Source organism: Platichthys flesus, chromosome 10, assembly GCF_949316205.1.
Source record: "Platichthys flesus chromosome 10, fPlaFle2.1, whole genome shotgun sequence".
Lineage (NCBI taxonomy): Eukaryota > Metazoa > Chordata > Actinopteri > Pleuronectiformes > Pleuronectidae > Platichthys > Platichthys flesus.
The window spans coordinates 22,366,526-22,387,191 of NC_084954.1; the positions used below are offsets into that span (position 1 = coordinate 22,366,526).

The 20,666-nt window shown below is 38.9% G+C and overlaps 1 protein-coding gene across 1 annotated transcript; it reads left to right on the forward strand.

Annotated features, from left to right (window-relative positions):
* The first annotated feature begins 903 nt into the window (after positions 1 to 903).
* On the forward strand, positions 904 to 19,555 carry LOC133962089 (ovarian cancer G-protein coupled receptor 1-like). Its single transcript, XM_062397532.1, has 7 exons — positions 904 to 983; positions 14,533 to 14,811; positions 15,726 to 15,875; positions 16,573 to 16,706; positions 16,979 to 17,201; positions 17,304 to 17,484; positions 17,570 to 19,555. Exons 2-7 carry the CDS (start codon positions 14,725 to 14,727, stop codon positions 17,932 to 17,934), a joined length of 1,140 nt encoding a protein of 379 aa, XP_062253516.1. The 5' UTR covers positions 904 to 983; positions 14,533 to 14,724; the 3' UTR covers positions 17,935 to 19,555.
* Positions 19,556 to 20,666: the final 1,111 nt, after the last annotated feature.

Consider the following 20,666-nt stretch of genomic DNA (forward strand, 5'->3'; position numbering starts at 1 on the left):
AAGGCCAAAGCAACAGATCTCAGATGTCACTAAAGCAACAGATCTCAGATGTCACTGCTAATTAAATACCTGAAAACACTATATTAGACAAATAACACATCCACCACACAGGCTACCTCATAGCTCTTCTACTATGGTGCCAAAAGCTCAATAAGAACAATTTGAAGTAATCATCTATTATTTTCCCCGATATAACATCTCATAAAACCAAAAAAAGGTTTCATGGGGGGCCACTATAAAAGGATCTAAAATTAGTGAAAAATTAGGGAGTCAAGAAAACTAGCCTACCTTATATGATGTCAGTGAGCAGTCTGAAGCTACCCAAGGACCAACGCCACTCAGGCAACAACAACACAATGAAAATCCCACGACCAAACTCATCATTTGAGTGGACATAATTTAAAAACTTTGAGAGGATCTGTTAGGAAAAGCTGAGGTGTGTCAAAGTGCAGCTTAACTTCCTTTTGCAAAGTTCTGAATTAACAGTTAATACTTTGTAAATGACAGTAGAATGTATATTAAGTTTAGGCCTTCATTTTAGTGTCAGTTGTACAGTGGTGACTGCTATCTGATATAGACAGACAGACAGACAGAGAGAGAGAGAGAGACACCTGTCAAACTACTACTCCGTAGCTCTCGCTACAGTAGGTGTTTCCACACAAACACAAACACAAACACACACACACACACACACACACACACACACACACACACACACACTAGGTGAAAACAACACCACCATCGCGGCATTCATTCTTATTCAGAGGCTGCATATTTCAACATGCTTTAGAGCGTAAGCCAGGAAGAGAGAGAGAGAGAGAGAGAGAGAGAGAGAGAGAGAGAGAGAGAGAGAGAGAGAGAGAGAGAGAGAGAGAGAGAGAGAGAGAGAGAGAGAGAGAGAGAGAGAGAGAGAGAGAGAGAGAGAGAGAGAGAGAGAGAGAGAGCAGTCAGTTTGATGCAGAGCTTCACAGAGGACAGCTTCGGTAAGACCTGATCGTCTTTCTATCATGAACATGTTGATAATTGTTGGTTGAATTTGAGATTCCATCAGTAGAGCGTGTGTGAGTGTGTGAGAGACATGCTCCGTCTTTACATCCTGTTGAATGTGACTCGCTGTGCTGCGGGTGAAACATCAAAGGCAAAGTAAACGTTAGTTTATTCTGAGGAGGGCAGGAAGACAGGGTTTAAATGTTTGCATAATCCAGATTTATTCCTTATTTATCTTAACTATCAGTTCTGCCAGTAGCCGCTGCTGCTGAGAGACAACACAACACTTCCCCTGTGTGGACTTCATATGCTGTGTGCAGCTGGAGGGGGAAAGCTTCACACAGTCCTTTCTCTGGCTGGTGGAGAGCAGAACTTCATGTAATATTCATAGAGAGTCACCATGCATGGATCATTGACTGATAGAGAAGTGTGGGATGCAGCCATACATGGACTGTAAGCCAGTCCACTTGCACCTGTTGGGGTCTGTTTATTTTTCTGCACTGACAACATATCAATTTAATATAAACCTCTGTCAAGCTCAGGTACATGTTAAATTCATATTTCAGTATCATGGGGATGTTGCGAATTTGCGGTTGAGAAGAAAATCTAAACTTCTAAATTTTAGTGCTGTAGATTTGGTGTGGATTTTGGCAGAATTTAGTGCTGCTGTGATAATGAGGAGGATGTGGGTGCACTGAGAGGGACAGAAAAAGACTTAACAGTCTGGTTAGGAGGGCCAGCTCAGTCCTGGACTGCCCTCTGAATTTCACTGAGGAAGTGGGTGAGAGGAGGATGTTACCGAAGTTGAACTCCATCATGGACAACACCTCTCACCCCCTATACAACACTGTGTTGGCCCGGAGCTGCTCTTTCAGCAGCAGACTGCTGCACCCACAGCTACCACATGTAATTTTATTCCCACTGCTGTCAGAGTCCATAACAGCATGAACTTAAATAAATACTGGCTGTTTTTTTTCTATCATCACAATCTACTTTTCTATATCCTAATTTTGCCAGTATCACCTTATGCTTTTACATCATTTAGCAATCATCATGTACCACTGCAAGTTTCTGAAATACATTTTTATCTCTACAAACAATATTTTTTACTGTAGTGAAGGGTTTATTTTAATTTCAATTAATATTTTTCTGTCGAGTTCTTTTATATTTGTATTCTCTTATCTACCTCATTTTGACCTGTCTGCTGCTGTAGCCAGGGCATTTCCCAGGTGTGTGATCAAATAGTCTTATCATCTCTGGCTCCTAAATGGTTGAATGAGACTCCAAATGACATCAGGACAGCAGAAAATCTATATTTTTTTAAGTTCAATTTAGTAGCACTTAATGGCCCCAACTTATAGCACTTTGTAGTTTGCCTTTCTTGAAGCAAATTCTACTTTCTTGATTCTTGTTGATCTGGGTTTGTACCCTCATTTGTGAATGCACTTGCTTTTAAGTCGCTTTGGATAAAAGCGTCAGCTAAATGAAATGTAATGTAATAATAATCTGATTTTATCGTATCACCTTTAGATACATGTGTCATGGCTGCATCCCATGACTCTACTGCTGGTTAACCTCACTGCTCTATCTGCTCCATGCTCTCTCTCACAATGCCACTAACTCACTGATGTGCAGCAGAGCAGACACAGACTTTTATTTACTTAGTGACTGATTAAACCCATCGATACCTGGACCACTTCTTAAAGGGTCACTTCACCCATACTGCGAAAGCTTACAAAAGCTGCACACAGAGAGTTGACACGTGACATTCAATAGTTTCAAGGGTCAGTGTGAGATTTAGGTAAAAGGGATTATCGTATATTTGATGCAGCCGAGAGGTCAATGATGTTGTAGAAGTTGTTGATGATGAAGGAAGGATTCCGGGGACCCAGTAGTTTCAGTGTAACAAAGTTTATTACAAGAAATTACAGGTCGGGACGGGCATCTAGATACCCGGAGACACACAGCCAATAGTGAAAGTCTGACTTGCAGGAGATGAAAGCACACATATATAGGGAGTTTGGTTCCACCCATGACTTCAGGTATAACACATCCCACATGGGATTTCTGACTAAATAAAGGCACATTTTTGTGTCCGAACATGAGACACACGGGTCAAGAACATTCCTTCTGAGCCCATCTGTTAACTGGTCAGAGATGGTTCCCTAGGTCAAAGGTCGTCCCCAAAGGGTAAAGTAAATAAGACAGACATCTGGTGGACTCTCTGAGAATGTCTTTGTGTTTTTAAGCATATATCAACATGTTTTACTCTAACGAATACACGACAGGATCTATTGGCAGAAATAGAACATGAATATATAAAATACATCAAATGACTTTCTTTCATCTGACACCTCAGAATTTGGGTATTGGGGTGAGGGTCCTCTAGAAGGAGGCCACCAAGTTTTTTTACAGTAGTCCAAACTGGACCAACTAAAAGCCTTTGATGTTTTTTATGACAACTGAAGGCTACCATAGGTTCTCTTTCATGTTAGGAAGGAGATGGTGAAGTGAGGGTTATTCAGCTGCCACATGACCCTTCACCACTAGCTGTCACCAAATTCTACACACGGAACCTTTAATGGATTTGTTTTAGTTTTGTTTCAGGAAGCTGTCTACAACTAAAGGCATCAAACTATAACCAGAATATAGAAACAAGAAAAGAAGAACAATTGAGTTGTAAATAGCAATATACTCTTATATGATACTTGGGTCCGATTTTTTAGGCTAGTTCCTCAGCCCACATCCAGCCCACGTCCAGCTGGACGACTGTCAGACACTACTTCCACATATTGACTAGTTCTGGTACAAACACAATTGCTGAATTAAATTGGCCATCCTTGTACTTGAAAAGTAAATTGGCACAGGTTGCTGTCACTCTTGGGTCTCTGCTCAGATATTGTGCACTGGTCAGACAGATTGCAGTGGTTCTTTTTGTACATCAAACGCATTCATCAATGAAAAGTCCATCATGACACACTGCAGACATAAACAGAAAGGCAGAAAAAGCCAATGTCTGTATGCATTGTCAGTGGCCTAAAACATAGAATCCAGCTTAGAGGTCAGTGCAAGGTGTAGAGAGAGAGGAGTGTCAGGGGCCCTGGAGTAAGTGTTCCTAATCAGAAGAAAAGCTGGATAGGCTTTAGTTCTTAATAGAATACCGCAAATAAAATGGAATTCTCAGCTCCTGAGACCGTTATATTGTATCACATGTACTGCTGCTTTCACATGAGAAGCAGTTAATGGACATGAATAATGTATATAGTTTTGAGTCTTTATGTCTGACACATCATAAAATCTCATTGTGCTGCACTGTAGTTGTGGCACATAACCACAGTATCAACTGGAGTTCAAATTTCATGGGCCCTTAATGGTTGTTTTCAGTGTGTTATCAATGTGTTATCAATTAATTTTCAATATGAATTGATTTCAGTGAATAATCATTGCCACTAACGTAATCAGTACCTTTCACCAATCCCCTCTTACTGGGGACTGGGCTCAGCTGTAATTCACAGTGCTATACGTCCTCATTTAAAGAAGTGCCTTTGAACAGTGATGCTTCATCTACTGTTTTGCTAACTTAACCATCTTTGAATGGTGAATGGACTGCATAGTCAGCAAATTGAACATGGTTGTTTGAATCAGCATTTTGAGACTTTCACCTCTGCTTGAGGCCCTGGCTTATTGAGGGGGGACATTAGCTATTCAAGCTAATATTGGGCTGTCATGGTTTATCCCTTTTAAATTTGTTCACTTAATAATGACAATGGAACACAATGCACACAGAGAGATGTAGTAGGGTTCAGCCTAGTTTTTTAGACTGAAATACTACTTATTGCTCTTTTATTCTGTCTGACATTGTCTTCATGTTAACTATACAAACCGACAGACAGATTCTGTCAGTTGTTGACATTTTCAGTTGACATTGAAGTTGTGGTAGTGGTGACTTGTAAGGAGACATGCAATAACAGTTGATCAGTTGTTACTTCTGTAAGTTTACAACAAGTTACAAGAACCTGACATGTTATCGAGGTTTATTTACTTTTTTTCTGTTGATATTTTCCATAAATGCTGCCAGGTATTTATACAAGAAGATGAAAAATTCTATTCAAAATCCCATCCACAAAAATCTGATAAGTTGATTGTTTTTCCTAATGTCGAAAATAGCTTTCAATCTACATCAGATTTATCTTGAGTTCCTGAAAGTTGTGGGAAATTCCACTATTGATTAATCCTAATTATCCTAAATAAAAAAATGATTCTTATACAACATTTAATGGACACATTTGCCTTGCAAACTAAAGACAGAAATGTCCTCATAACTGCAACAGTGTTTGACATACGCTAACTCAATGGATGCCAGTAAACACTAGTATGTGTCACACATATTTGTGTAAACTCTTATCTAAATCTGGAGGAGTAAAGTAAAGACCCCCTTGTAATTCATCAATTCATTGACCTTCAGTTATCCTTCAAAATGTTTACACCTCAGCTGATCAGAGAAAAGGGAAGAGAACAACGTATAAATTCACAGGTCAGAAAAGTACTATATCACAGTGCTGTTTTGAGGGCAGGTGATCTCTGGGAAATGCAGTTCCAAAAAAACCACAACATTCAGCGCTTAGCTATAAAGATGGAGACAAAAGCCCAGTGAGGGTTTCAAATATCCCCACATACTAGTTAGAAGCAGGGAAGTCTCTTATTATGGTGGACGGTTTGCATAATCATCCCTGCTGTGATGTTTTGATCCACTTTTACTGCCAGCATTTTCTTACATGAATTATGAAGTCTGTTAATACATTCAGAAAGAAAACACAAGATATTAAATACTTTTTGGATATGCGAATGTATTGAATTATTTGCTTGCTGCCATTAGCTTAGTAGAGGCAATTTTTTAATTATAACATTTACATTTTTTTGTCACATTGAATTTTCCACAAAACCCAATTCAAAAATTCAATGAAAAACTAACCGTTGAATATTAATTTAAATAGCCTAATCTGATTCAACTGTCAAACTTCAAAGTCAGACTTTGTGCACCGATGTCTGGATCAAAGAGGGAAACTGAGAAATACAGTGATGTTACTCAAGGTGAAGCTTCCCAGAGCCTAAAGGGGCAGTCATCTTGCTGCGATGGCTGAATGGTCCTGAGTCAATACACTTAGAGTGGAGAGGAGTGTGTGTGCGTGAAGCTACATGATAACGTAATACACATCAAATCATATTTTACCTCATCTCTGAAGTCCAATCTCTGTGAGCGATCAGGGGAAAGATTACTTCAGTTTATTCATCTTCAAAGTTATTCATGAGAAAAACGAAATCCAGATTAATTTATGGACTGATTATCTGATGATTAAGCCTGTGTGATCCAGATCTGAAACTCTGTGATAGAGTAACTACTAATCAGCTGTTTTAATCTGACATGTGATGAGATGATGTTGGGAACTCTGAATTTAAAGACATATGGAGTATGATTCTTTAAATCTATGATTTTAAGCCGGTTGATGTTGGCAGGCCTTGCAATGAGGGTGTCAGTGATCATGAAAAGGAGGTATCATGTCCACATCCGGAGGGACAGAGAAGCTCAGTACTCATCATCTAGTGTATTACATTCCAAGGTGAACATGTGTTATTCACTTGATGTGACATTAGTTGATGAACAGCTCTGGTAAAAAGCACAACAACCTGTTTTAAAGATGTATTGACAATTAATCAAATCTGTAAGAGGCTGAAGCAGACTGTAAATCAACAAAAAGAACGGAGCCGGAGGCTGATTTACAACCTGCTGGACAAAAAAAAAATTATAATGTCTGGGGGAGAACAAACAGGAAACCATAGCTGTGGACTTAACTTTTCTAACAGTTAAATATACAAAATTGAAAAATTACTCCATAATTTCTCTACCACTGGTTCTTTCCATATTCAATTAAGAATCCAAAGTCTGAAAAAAGAAACAAATAATGTAATTCCGTTATTTGTTTATTAATCTGATACCATTTTTCATACTTTTGATTATATGCTCAAATCAAAATAAGAAATGCAAAAATCAGCCTTGAGCTGATCTTGATAATTAATTGTGTAATTTTCTGAATTTGTTTTGTAATTGAATACTAGTTATAGTAATGGTAATGTAAATGGTCAACCATTGACATCAACCAGCTACCGACATGCCCCTGTTGACAAGTTGCTAACAAATGTCTTAGTTTAAGGTGCACATACCTAACCTGCTTTTTTCACTTCAGTCAGACTCTGGTGTGTTTTCTCTGCTTCTTTGTTTTTCTGAGGCATCATAAATCAAACCTAGCCACCAGGTACTTAAATCAAATAACGCCCCTTTACACAGACAGTAGATAGACAGACGCAGACCCCTGCAGCAACAACACCACATCTTATTTGTAGATCCATGACAAACTGTGGTGAAGGCCTGTGCAGATATAAAAACAATCCACTTAACAGGCACATGGTTAAATATTTTCACCTTATTTTGAATCAGGTTTCAGGTCTGGGCTTTATTTATTTTAGTTTATTTACATGTTGTGACACTGTGTTAAGGATGCAGCCCACCACTGTTTCTCCTGTAGTCTTTTGAGTGAGAGGTAGCATGCCTGTTGCTACACTCTCTTTTAGTTTAATATGAATCATGTAACAGTCAGTACAAGGTCAGTGTGACTAAGTTGGGCTGTGGTGCAATTGCATGAGACTAAAACAAAGACATTTCAGGCTGTGTTGTTATAAAACACAGACTCGTTCCAGAAATTGAGGCGTAATTGATGCTGTGTGGTAAACTGAACCAAACACTGGAGAGTAGATCGCTTCCATGTTTACAAGTGCAAATGAGAAAAGGTGATGTGATGATGTGGAGTGACACACGACATCCTGTGATTTGGAAGGAATGTGTTTATATGACAATTATCAACCATTTGTCTTTTACTGAGACAATCTTGTATGTGACCTGTGATATCCATGATAGAGTTAAGGAACAGTTGTGTTATCAGTATATTGGCTGGAGCAGTGACAGGACCCTCATTTGCGTCTGATTTAGAACCCGATGCTGTTGCCACAGTTACTGCTGTCAGGGTCACTGATCATGCTGCAGCACTAGTGTTCCAGCATCCTTGGGGAAATAAGATATTGATCACAGGGTATTGTAGAAAGTTATTAATGGTGGGGTCTAAAAGGAGAATCGTGAATGTTCAGTGAGTGGTTTGTTTACTAGGAGAATTGAACCTCTGCACTGGAACCATCCTCTGCAGAATAGATACCGAACTCTGTATTTATATGGTGACCAGACAATTTAGCTCTGCTTACAGATTCAAGATAAATCAAACAGAACCTAATTTTAGTACCTGAGTGTACATCTGGATGAGAGAGCCAAAGGGCCTATTGAAAGAGAGAGAGAAAGAATAAGATGAGTTCACACTCCCAATTGATGGGTAAGGCAACAGCGAGCTTAAAGCTGTTACAAGTCTGTTAAATCTTCGCTATAGTCTGTGCACACAATGCTTTCTGCAATATTTGCTGGTGGCTTTGTGCATCATAGAGAAATTGGAAGACATCGTTTTTGACACAGTGGTGAGAGTGACAGTTGTGTCTGATGTGTGGATTCTGAGGTCCATCCTTATTCCTCCTGGCTTTGCTATCACTGGTCAAGTTGAGCTGTATATATAAAAGAACACTTCAAAGGATTAATTAAGTAAATAATTTGTTGTTGTCAGTTTGCTTAAATGTCACAGTGTCAGTAATGTTAAAATCATTTGATGTCTTAGATGCAAAGATGAACGATTTATACGATCTGAAGAGATAAAAGAGTGTTTTTGACCTGATCAGATCTATTAGTCTAGTATAGTGATAGCGACATTGCCAAAAGGAGGTAAGCCTAGTTTAAAACTAAATTCGATTTAGATAAAGCTTTCACTATGGGGTCTGACTTGATATGGTGGACCGTAATGCGTGATTAGTGAGCGTGGTCCTTGCCGCAGTGCCCAAAACGCATGCTATGCGGAGACGTGCGCTTGTTCATTGATCGCTCTCTCCACTTACCGAACCGGGTTCAAAATGCGTGTGCTCGGGCCCATCAGTGCTACTACGTAGCCCTAGTTTTGTTTTGTTGTTGTTGTAGAGAATTTAGCATGACACGCAATTAGTTAAAATGTATTCAACCCCCCAGTAAGCCTTTTGCTTTAAACTTAGTTGATAAACAGCCACAGTGGTCATTACTGCTGCCTATGGTTTTCTTGCTAGCTTCCTCCATTTTTGTAGGTGAAGATGTCAAATGTGCTGATACTGAGCAGCCTAGTGGATCGCAGGGAAAGTACTTCACACAATCCTATGCTTTCTGAAGAGCTGCTATACTGTATATGTCTAATTCAAACAGGTCATGTCAGTTTGAAAATGAATCCCTTCCACCCCCCATGTTTGAATGAATGTTAAAATTCATAATAAAAAGTGACAGCCCCACTAGCTAGTGAGTATAGTTGGGTATATTTTCGCTAAAAAGCAAGATATGTTTTAGTTTCGTTTCAAAAGCTGATCAGGGAATTGCACTAATCAGGTATTCAGAAACACTACCCTGCATAGACGCTAATGTTACTCAATGGAAATAAGTGCCTGTCATGTTCTCCATATCAACTTGACAAAGGATATACAGTATGTATAAACATTGTTGGGTTTGCAGCTTGTGTCCACTCCTTCCAAGGTTTATGTTTTGTGTTTTACTCTCGCCCAATAAACACTGTTATGATATCAGCTAATTACTTGGCTTGTATTAATCGGGACGTGTTGCTTTCTTCGCAAGAACTTCTGTTGCTAAATAATACAGACTTTCCAGAGAACCAAACAAACACGGACACATCATATCAGCCAAAATAGATTTAAATTAACATTATTTTGACCTTTGGAATCAAACAACTGTCATGAGTTGTCCAGGGATGTGAACAATAACTTAATGTGTTTCTCATCTCAACAATTCATCTCATATTATGTGAATAAAGTATCACAGAGAGACTCATTCCGTAAAGAAAAGTTACTGTTGAATTTATATGAAATAAAAGTCCAGTCACTTTCATTGAACAGGGAAAGGGCCGAGGCCAAGGTCAGATGAGTAATTATAAAGAATCATTGTATATTCTTGGTAAAACTGAAGACAACTTGTTCTCTGCCTGTGTTGCTGTTTTGAAACATTAAAAGATCCAACCACTTTCCCTTAGTTGGCAGACTTCACAGGCTTCAGCTTGAGTTGTAGTTTATATTGAAAAAGAAGAACTCATTGGAGTGATTTACACTAAGAGTTTTATTGGTTATATTGTATCTCTCAGACCAAAACTAGAATTTAGCTGAATGATGTAGTCAATGTGTTGTATATTGAAAATGGATCACATGACTTTAAATAGTACCCCCTGGAATTATCACCTGCTCCCTATACTGAGTGAAAGAGATAAAAACTATAAACTACCTGCTTTGCATAAAAAATAATAGAGTTAAATAAAAAGTCTCATATCACCCACATGTCCTTATGTTTAATAAGAATAAAGCTTAGAATGAAGATGGAATGCACAATTGTTTTTTGCCCCATCTGCGACCTCAGCGCTGTGGATTACTCTTCTTACATTCAGCATGCACCCTACCACTCAAACCCTATGGTAAAAAGTAATTTTTCTATCATAATTTGAGGGTGAGATCTTCTTATAATCTCACGTGTCCCCCCTAAAGGTTCAGTGTGCATTATTTAGTGAATGTGAATCAAACAGTTAATGTTTGAATGCAGAAGTTTGTAAATGCTTGTTCTAAGTGAGTGTGGGGGGTCTGTGGTGGAGGGAATGATGAGTCACAAGTGGAAATAGAAAATAGGACTTTTTTACACAAAAATGGGGGAGATTAGTTCGGCCAGATGTCAAACGTCTCAAGGAAATGTGCGTTGGCTGTTTTTGCAGTTCAACATATAAGCATCTTGATAAAGTCCTGTGACACACACTGTTATTAGATTCAGATCACATCCTCTCTTGCAGGATCGGTGGCTGAGAGTGTGCAGAGAAAATATTTTTTCAGAAAAAAATATGAAATATCCCCCAAAAACATTCAGTATTGCTATAGTCTAATATAGTCCACTCATCTGGTTGAATAAGGGTTAAGAGATTGTTTTAGCTTGACTCAAAAGAATGCACAGTACATCCAGCTGTGCCTTAATCTGGAAGTGGTTTATTTGGGAAGACGAGTCACACAGAATGACAGACTGAGATGCTGCGTGTGGTTTAAATGTGTGGTGTCAAAGTGGCTCTAAATGGTTTTATGGTATGTACTTATGGAGCCATTCTAAAAATGCTGGAGAAAAGAAATATAGTTTATATTCAGAGGCATCATTGTCCATTGACTAGTCTTAAACTGGAGTTGGAGTTCAAAGAAAAGGGGCATTGCTAAGACTCACTAAGAAATAATGGCAAAGGGATAATATGGTTCTATGAAAACCTATTCTATTGCAAGTTTGTGGAAAATTGTACCTGAAATCTCTCATTTACCAGAATCCAGACCCTTCATTCAGGTCTTTGCTGAAACTCCTTTTGCATATAAGTCTCTATAAGCTTGGATTCTGCGATTTTGTTTTTCTCTCTCTTCATCTCACTGATTGGTATGGGTTGGGGACAACGTATAATGACAGCAGCCATCTTTGAAAAAAAAGGTTGATGTGTACTTTGGATTTTTAATCCATGTACCATCCACTAATATGGAGGAGGCGGGTTTCATGACTTAAATGGCAGCCAGCCAACAGGGGGTGATCAAGAAACTATGTCTCCACTTTTTGGGCGCTGTCATGACGTCCATCCATACATACAGTCAATGATGAAAACTGATATTTCGAATTGTGCACTAATATTTGCATTTTAACTGCCACTGTTACTTAATTACTGGACCTGCTTTTTCAGCATCACATTTAAATTAACCTGTGCCAGAAAATATCTACTGCCTATATAGAGTAGTGGTGCTACAATCCCTGAGTGAAAACCCTGTTTAAATCTTTTATTTTCGTATCACATACTATCTATACATTTTGCACTTCACTGAAACTAATTATTAATATTTAAAGCGAACGGTGCACTTGAGTCAATTCAAGGAGTAAAGGGCCCACAGCCCATTACTCACAGGGGAGTAATGCAAATAGACAAATGCAATCGGCCTAGTTTAGAACATTAAAAGGCCAATTAAGGGCTGTGAAAACTGCAGAGAAAATGTATTGGACATTTTTCAAGTTGTGTGATATTACAAAATCATCTGAACAATGCTGCATTAGCAGCAGTTTTACAGCAATTTCTGCCACAGTGTTGCAGTGTAGTTGCAGAGTGGAGGACAGTTGGCCACCACTGATGTAGACATGGTAAGTAATCTGCATGATGAGGAGCACTCTCTTTTGTAATCAAGCAGGTTTTAAAACAGGCTCTCTGTACCACTGGTTTGGGTTTTAGCCAGTTACCAATAATTGGTGTATTGTAACTGTAAATGTCATATCATATCTGCCAAAAGCTGAACTAAGAGGAATGCTTTATAGGGGAAATGCTGCACAAGTTGCATCCTTCCGCACTCGGTCATTATCTCTGTAAGTTAAGGAGAAGTGCTTGAGTGTCACTCATTATAATGTGGTCTGGCAGCCTGTAAGAGTAAGTCTGACTTTGCTGTGAGTGAAACTACTGCCACGTCAACACAAGCAGTGGTAAGGCCATCCTCAGTTTTTCTTCATTTAACCATCTCAACGAGGGTTCAAGATTTAGGGGTAACATGTTTTTATTATTCTTATAGTTTATTGGCTCATAAAATGATCTTCAAAAGCAACAACCATTTCACAATGAATCTTTGATAATGGCTGTTGGTAAATACTAATATTGTTTGCAAATTCAACAGTGTCTCAATGATCTGAAAAAAAATGATCTTATCTTTCTAATATCAGAATATACTTGTAAATGGACTCAAGTCAATGCCTGATGACATTAGTCATATTATGACAAAACGCAAATCATTTAGAGGAAGACGATGCGGTCACAGTTTCAACAGGAAGTCAGCATATTGCTTCACTTCAGATTTACCCTGAATCAACAACTGTATGGTGTCAGTGACCTGGATGTGACTGTCACTCTGTTTGTTTGGTCGGGCAATAGATAGACTACTCTATTGTCTATCTATTCAGTGGAGTACCAAGACGCTTTGCACAGTCATTCATGGTCCCCATATGATGAACCCTTTTGATTCTGGTGAATATGTTTGTGGCCCCACAATGAGTTTGATCTGAATGTTTTTTGGAAAATTATCTCAACAACGTTACTGATATAGTTAGTACAGACATTCTAGGTCTCCCTACATTACACATACACATTTTATTGAAGTAAGGTGATCCTTTAACTTTTACTGTTGTGCAAAATTTGTACTAGTGAATAATTACATTTCTGTTAACTACTTTGTGTTTAGGGCTAGATAGAACATTTTAGGATATGATACAGTGGCCCTGAGAGCTCAACAAACAGCAACTTAAGAAAACAAATGCAAGTTAAGAAAACACATGCAAGTTGACAAAACACAAGCAAAGTAAGAAAGCATCTTTATCAAGTTCACAACACAACACAACACATTATAGAAACGCTGCAAATAGACAAACGCGCTGCAAATGGTGAAACGCGCTTCAAATAGAGAAGAAACAACAACGGAAGTGTTGCCTCACAAACAGGGGCTTGCTTGTTAGCGCTGTTTATTCAGTTTAACAGGAGAAGACGACATGTCTCTAGATCGGACCATCTTCAGAGCTCAGAGCTCACTCTGGCTCTCTCCGAGCGAGTGGGCGGGGTCGGAGCGCTAGGACACACACACTCGACCGCTCCTGGTATTTCATGATGGCCTTATACGATGATGATTTAAAAAATGAACATGACGTTCACTCACGTTCTTCGTTACGTTCACGTTAATAATATGAAAACAGATTTGTTAAGTTCAGCGTTCGCGAAACATATGCACAACATTGTAATGTACAGCCACTGCAGAGGGGCTGAAGAGCCGCATTCGGCTCCAGAGCCTTGGGTGGCAGACCCCTGTGTGGAACCGAATTTGTATGGTGTATTGGACGTTTTTGTGTCTGCTGTGGCAGCAGTGTCCATCACTTTTAGCTGTCCTCTGGAAACACTTCCGTTGTCATTTCTTCTCTATTTGCAGCGCGTTTCTCTATTTGCATCGCGTGTGTCTATTTGCTGTGCGTTTCTGTAATGTGTTGTGTTTTGAACTTGATGAAGATGTTTTCTTATTGTGCTTGTGTTTTGTCAACTTATATGTGTTTTCTTAACTTGCCTGTGTTTTCTTAAATTGATGTTCGTTGAGCTCTCAGGGCCACCGTAATACAAAGAGGCTGAGCTAAGATGCTAAACAAAGTAGATATCATATTTTAGCTTTGTCAATGTTAGCATGCTGTTATGGCAATGAAAGCTCTAACCTTAATTCAAAGCAGTGACAGGACCATATCTAATATAAAATCTGAGTTTTTTTTATTTATACTAAGCTAAACTATATTTGTGTTTACAGTGGCCAAATGAGACCGGACTACCCAATCAGACCAGACCAATACTCAACCAGATGAAACCAGTTTAATGAGGATTTGTGTGTGTGTTGAAAGATCTTTTGTCACAAGAACCTAAGAACATGTGTAAGAACATCCATGTCAGTGTGTGCATGTTAAAGGTGAATTAGTGTGAGTGTGATGTGAAGGCGGTCACCATGTCTGAGGAGGAAAGGATTAACTGCACAATCAGCTATGCAATCCACCAGTACCTCTTCTCCAGTGTGTACATCCTTGTACTATTGGTAAGTGTGAATATGTTGAATACCTGTACAAAACTGTTTAAAAGGGTTTCTGAATTCCTTATACAAGTTCATGTTTGTTTACAGGAAAGGATAATAACAGCTCAGAAAAATCATGTCCTAATTGCAGTATAAGTAGATTTGAGCTTCATCAACAGGGTACCCAAACAAACTTTTCAGGTGGTATTCCTGATTACTTTGGTGGACATTTTCAGAAGAATTTATTTTTTTCAACTCACCAACCTTAAAGGGCCTCCCTGGAGGTCGGTATCCTCCCTGCTAACTGTAGACTAAATTGTCCATAGTATAGCCCAGGTTGGGTAGGGGTCCAATATTGCCAAGCCGACCTCAATCACAAAGTTTAGCGTAACAATTATCTCCAAATAAATTTTGCACCCACCTCAACCCATTAACATCTTATTACATAAGCATTGTGAATCCTTGTTAAATTTGTCCTTCTTTATTGAAGTAACGTGGTTGAAAGTAAGTGGAGGTCAGTGTGATGAATATAAAGTAAGCCCTACAATATTTCCATTGCCTTACTCAAGTGTTTACTAATCATATCTGCCATACACCAAAGCTGTTCTTATAGTATTTGCTGATATTAAGAAAGTGATTAGGATGCGTTTTCATATTTTTTGTTATGTTGTTTATGTTTAAATTGGACATAACAATGTTGTGACTGATTGATTTTGCATTCGGGATTTCCCAATATGGGGATTCTTTGTAGGAATGATACGGTGGTGTTGTGATTTGCACTGTCAGAAACTTCCCAATTTGAAACTCTGTATGTCCAGGATTTATCCCGCCTCTTAGCAAATGTCAGCTTGGATTGGCTGGAGAGAAGGAAGTGTGAAATAAAACTGGGTGTTACAGAGAAATCAAAAAATAACAATGAATGATCTTAATGATTCCAGGTTGGTGTTCCCTCCAACATGTACTCTCTGTACCATGCTGCTGTACAGCTGAAGCAGAAGAATGAACTGGGAGTTTATTTAATGAACCTCACTGTATCTGATCTGTTGTACCTGGCATCGTTACCAGTGTGGCTACAATATTTCATTCAGGTAAAATAAAATTTGTTCTGTTATACTTTTAATTTGCTTAATGCACCACCTATCACTGAAAGCTTTGGATAATGCAACGTTTTATAAGATGTTAAATAAACTCGCCTAGCCTTCTTTACCTATAGGCAAGCTATCTGTATAACAAAATCCATCAGAATCACAACTGAAAACATCACTGCTGCTGTTCATAATGTTATAATAGCAGATATACAAATACATACATGATGACCTACATTAGTTTCACATTGTCAGTCTGACTGTACCCTTTGTTTTGAATCAAATGCGCAATCTGTGGGTGAATTAAATAATAACAATAATAATAGCAACGAGAGGAAAATGCCAAACAAAGCTGAGGTTTCCCCAAAATAGCTGACTACACCCTGCATGTCTTCATGAAAGGAAATGATAATGCTGAGATAATGTGGGGGAAACCAATCTTCCTCAGCAGCAGGAACAGTTTATGTGGTCGGCTCGGACTTGAAGTCGAGTTCGGACCACTTTGGTCCCATTAACATCAATCAATCATGGTTTGACTGTCACAGTCTATCTCCGAATTGTTGTTGATCATGATCATCTCTTTATGGCCACTATCTTCATTATCAATCTGAAACTAGCAAAGATGGTGTAACAGTATAAGATAGGCCCCCGTTGCCAGTATGATGTTCTTGATAAAAACAGTGTATATGTGTTGGTTCAGGACGACGATTGGCATCACAGGGAATGGTTGTGTCAGTTGTGTGGCTTCCTACTGTATGAAAACATCTACATCAGCATTGGCTTCCTGTGCTGTATCAGTCTGGATCGCTACCTAGCTGTGGTTCATCCTTTAAGGTAAGCTTGATGGTGAGAAGTTCGTCGAGCTATTCTCCACTGTAGCTCCGTAACAACTGCTATTACTATTGACAATCATGTTATTTAATGCACTGGAACAAGAAATCTACCAGTTCTTCCAAAAGCTAATCGAAATATATAACTTAATATTAGTCATCACGTTTGTTGAATTGGTAAAATTAACAACCACATTGCTCCACTAAAATCAGACAATTAAATGTGTGGTACAAAAGAAGTGTATTTAATCTTTACTGTTCTTTCTAAACCTCCAGATTCACCTCTCTCCGCTCTATGAATGCAGCATGGCTTGTTAGTGCTATCATCTGGCTGAAGGAGATTGCAGTAGGCGTGGTCTTCTTCCGCCACAAAGAACTGAGCAAAGACAGCAAGAACCAATCAGTGTGCTTCGAGCACTACCCCATGGAGCCGTGGGAGTACCCGATCAACTACTACCGCTTCACAATTGGCTTTGTATTCCCGCTGTCCATTCTGTCGGTACTATCATATATTTTTTCTCAGTTATTGTTGCACAGTGGCATCCACACAGGGGTTTTAATGGATGTAGCATGATTAGATAACATTTTTTTTCCTGTCCAGGTCAGCTACCTGTGCGTCCTCCGTGCTGTGGGCCGGAGCGCAGGGACACAGCCGATTCAGAAGATAAGGATCCGACAGTTGGTCGGCAGCACCATTCTCATCTTCCTTGTTTGTTTCTCCCCATACCATGTCTTCTTGTTAGTACGCACCCTCCTGGAGCGGGACTGCGACTTTATTTCAAGTACGGTTTCCTCTGTCGAAATTTTGTCTTGTGAGTGAGAGTGAAAACACATCTTAACCAGATCGCCTGTATTCTTATTTCCTAGAAATATTTAACTACTACCACCTGTCCCTGCTGCTGACCACCCTGAACTGCGTGGCGGATCCTGCTCTCTACTGCTTCGTCAGCGAAAGTGCCCGCCGCAGCCTGTACAGAGCCGTAATCCAACCCTTTGCCAGGATACTCTGTTGCTGCTGTCGCCGTGGCAAAGCGAGTCCCGCCAACCCGGCTATAGATTCACATGAGGTCCCAACTGACGAGAACAACGTCCACCCAACAGTGATGCTTCTCACTCACACCAGCACACTCAACAATGCAAAAACAGACCCTGCCATAAAAAACACAATTTTAATTACACAGATGGATGAAAAAACAATCATACCCTCAATTGTACAAAGTAACAAAAATTGACAAAAGTTTGGACAGTTCTTTATAGATCAACTTTAAACCATTTAAAAAAAGCCTGCTGTGGTTGAGCTTGAAATTATGTTGTGTCTGGGCATTGACAAAATCAGGTGAGCCAACTTAATCCACTCTTGGGTGCACTGTTTTTACAGTTACCATAATATTTGCTTTACCTGTCCATTGCTGCAGCCCCTCTTTTTAGCCTCTCTCTGAAACGCTTGATTTTAGCTCCTGTCTCTTTAAGCCTGCACTCCAAAAAAATCTGTCTTCTCTGATTGGCCGTCTCGTCCAATCTGTGGTGAGTGGCCAACTGCTTCCAGTGTATGTAAGAAAACATGGCCTCCAGTTTCCCTTTACCTGACTTTGTTAGGAGGTGTGTCCGTCCGACTAGCTGCACATTTAGAAAATTTGGGGCAGCCTGTCTCATGATGTCAAATGACATCATGATGATGTGTTCAGGTGAGGTAATTCAGGTGCAGTGTTGTCTGTTGGGGAGAACAGATCCCTTTATTGTAGAATATATAACACCCTAGAGGAATCTGAAAAAGCTTTTAAGTCGTAAAATCACGATTTTGCCCATCATTCTATACTCAGTAACCCATCCAAAAAGCTGCATCAATTTACAGAAGTATTCAGACACTTTGCTTTGGCTCCAAATTGTGGTCATGTGCCTCCTGATGTTTGACCATCTGGGGAAAATGTATTTGAGTGGACACACAAACACACCTGTGTATAAGCTCCTACAGTTCATGCTGCAGTTCAGATAAAACACAAGCAAGGAACTGGACTGTGGACCTTGCAACAGAATTAAAACCATTTTCCAAAGCTCTGAGTGTTTCCAAGAAGTTACAATGGCTTGAATAATTGTGAAAAGGAAAACGTGTATAAGCATCAAGACTTCAGTTCCCAGATACTCCCCATCCAGTCTGGTTGATATTTAGAGGGATTGTCAAAAGATAAACTGGCCAAATCAAAGATTGTTGAAACTAACTGCTGCCAAAGTCTTCAACTCTACTAATGGGTTGTCACCTTGTCATAACCTTGTCTAGCCCTAACCCTAACCCTAGGGGGCAATGAGTGTAGGTTGAGTAAAACTGCACTACAGTCATCTTCTGATTTCACTATTAGAATAAGTGAATTTTTTATGTACTATAATGATGGGAGGGATAAGTCTTTAAGAGTGAAAACAAGTGAACCAATTATTCTCTTTTTGCAGCGCAGTCTGATCCTTTCAAAAATCGATCTGATATACTACCTAGAGAAAAACACATTACTTTCACAATTCTTCTACCTATTGAGATAAAGCAACAGCACAAATACACAGTACCAGAACATATGTAATCCAACTTTGAAGTGGTATTGAAATCCCAAATGCAGCATAAGCACATATTGATGTGACATATTACATGACAGTAAATCAATACATGAACGGTGTGATAATGTCGCAGTGTATAGAATTTAGTGGTGAATGTGCATGTTGCAGGTCAATACCCCTCACCTCATTCTCCCCTTCCCAACATGAAAGAGAACCTGTGGTAACCTTCAGTTGTCATAAAAACTCAAAAGGTGTTTAGATTGTCCAGTCTGGGCTACTACAAGAAACATGGCTGCCTCCATAGAGATGCCCCCCCCCCCCCCCCCCCCGATGTAAATATAAAGTGTTTCAATATAAAAGGGCCCATTCTAGGGTTAATGAAACAACAATTCTCATAATTGTGGTGAAACACACTCGTAAAAACATCACTAGGTTTATTTTATATAAAATTGCTGTCAGTAGATCCTTTTCATCAAAATATTACACACTGGACCTTTAAATTAGATTATTGAATACTTGTACAGCTGTGTACCCGACATAATAAATTGTCGTTTGATGCCTTGTCTGATCGGAATAAGTGATATCTAAATGAAGGGGATAGATTAATAAAGTTGGTTATAAATTCAGTAGAATAGAAAATCAATGGACTAGAGACTTTATGGTAGAATTAATACAGAAAAGCAAGAAAATTAAACTTTAAGCATCTAATGTCACCATTAATTGACAAGTGATGATGGTTAATGTGCAAAGATCACCAGCAGCTCAAGTAGTAAAGAGTCATCAGGTCAGTAATGTGGTAACATAAGCCACCAGAAGCCACTGGTGTGTTTCATTGCTTAAAGATTCAATGTTTCCTTTGTCGGATCATTGATTCTTCAATCAAAAGTTAAGCAGTCTTGCTTTAGATACATTTGAATAGTTTGACAAAACTGTATTTTCCTATTTGCTAACTTCTACGCTAACTTATATTATTAGTTAAAGGTTTTAAAAAATGTTACTATTTATTCTTCATGAATGTCATTTTTTAAGAAAGTTATGCTTTTTTGTGAGTCAATGTCTTTGGGCAAATTTAAATGTCCATGAAGGTGTCAGTGAATGCAGATGGGTGAACAGCATATGACATGTTCTGCTTCTGTGCTATGAAATGATAAATGTCACTTTAACAACATACAGTGTTTACATGTTGCTATGTGCATGGGAATGGTTCTATATTGTTATGCTCATAATATGACATTCTTACGTAGATACAATATTGTTAAAGCTATGGTTGTTACTAAAATAATGTTCATAGTATCGTGTTATAATGATAAATGTTCAAATGACCTCTTTACAGATATGAACGTGATGATGATATTTTTTATAAAAGTATGAAACTGTATGCAAACTAAAGGACAGCTATGCTTTAGTTGTGTGTTTGCTGTGT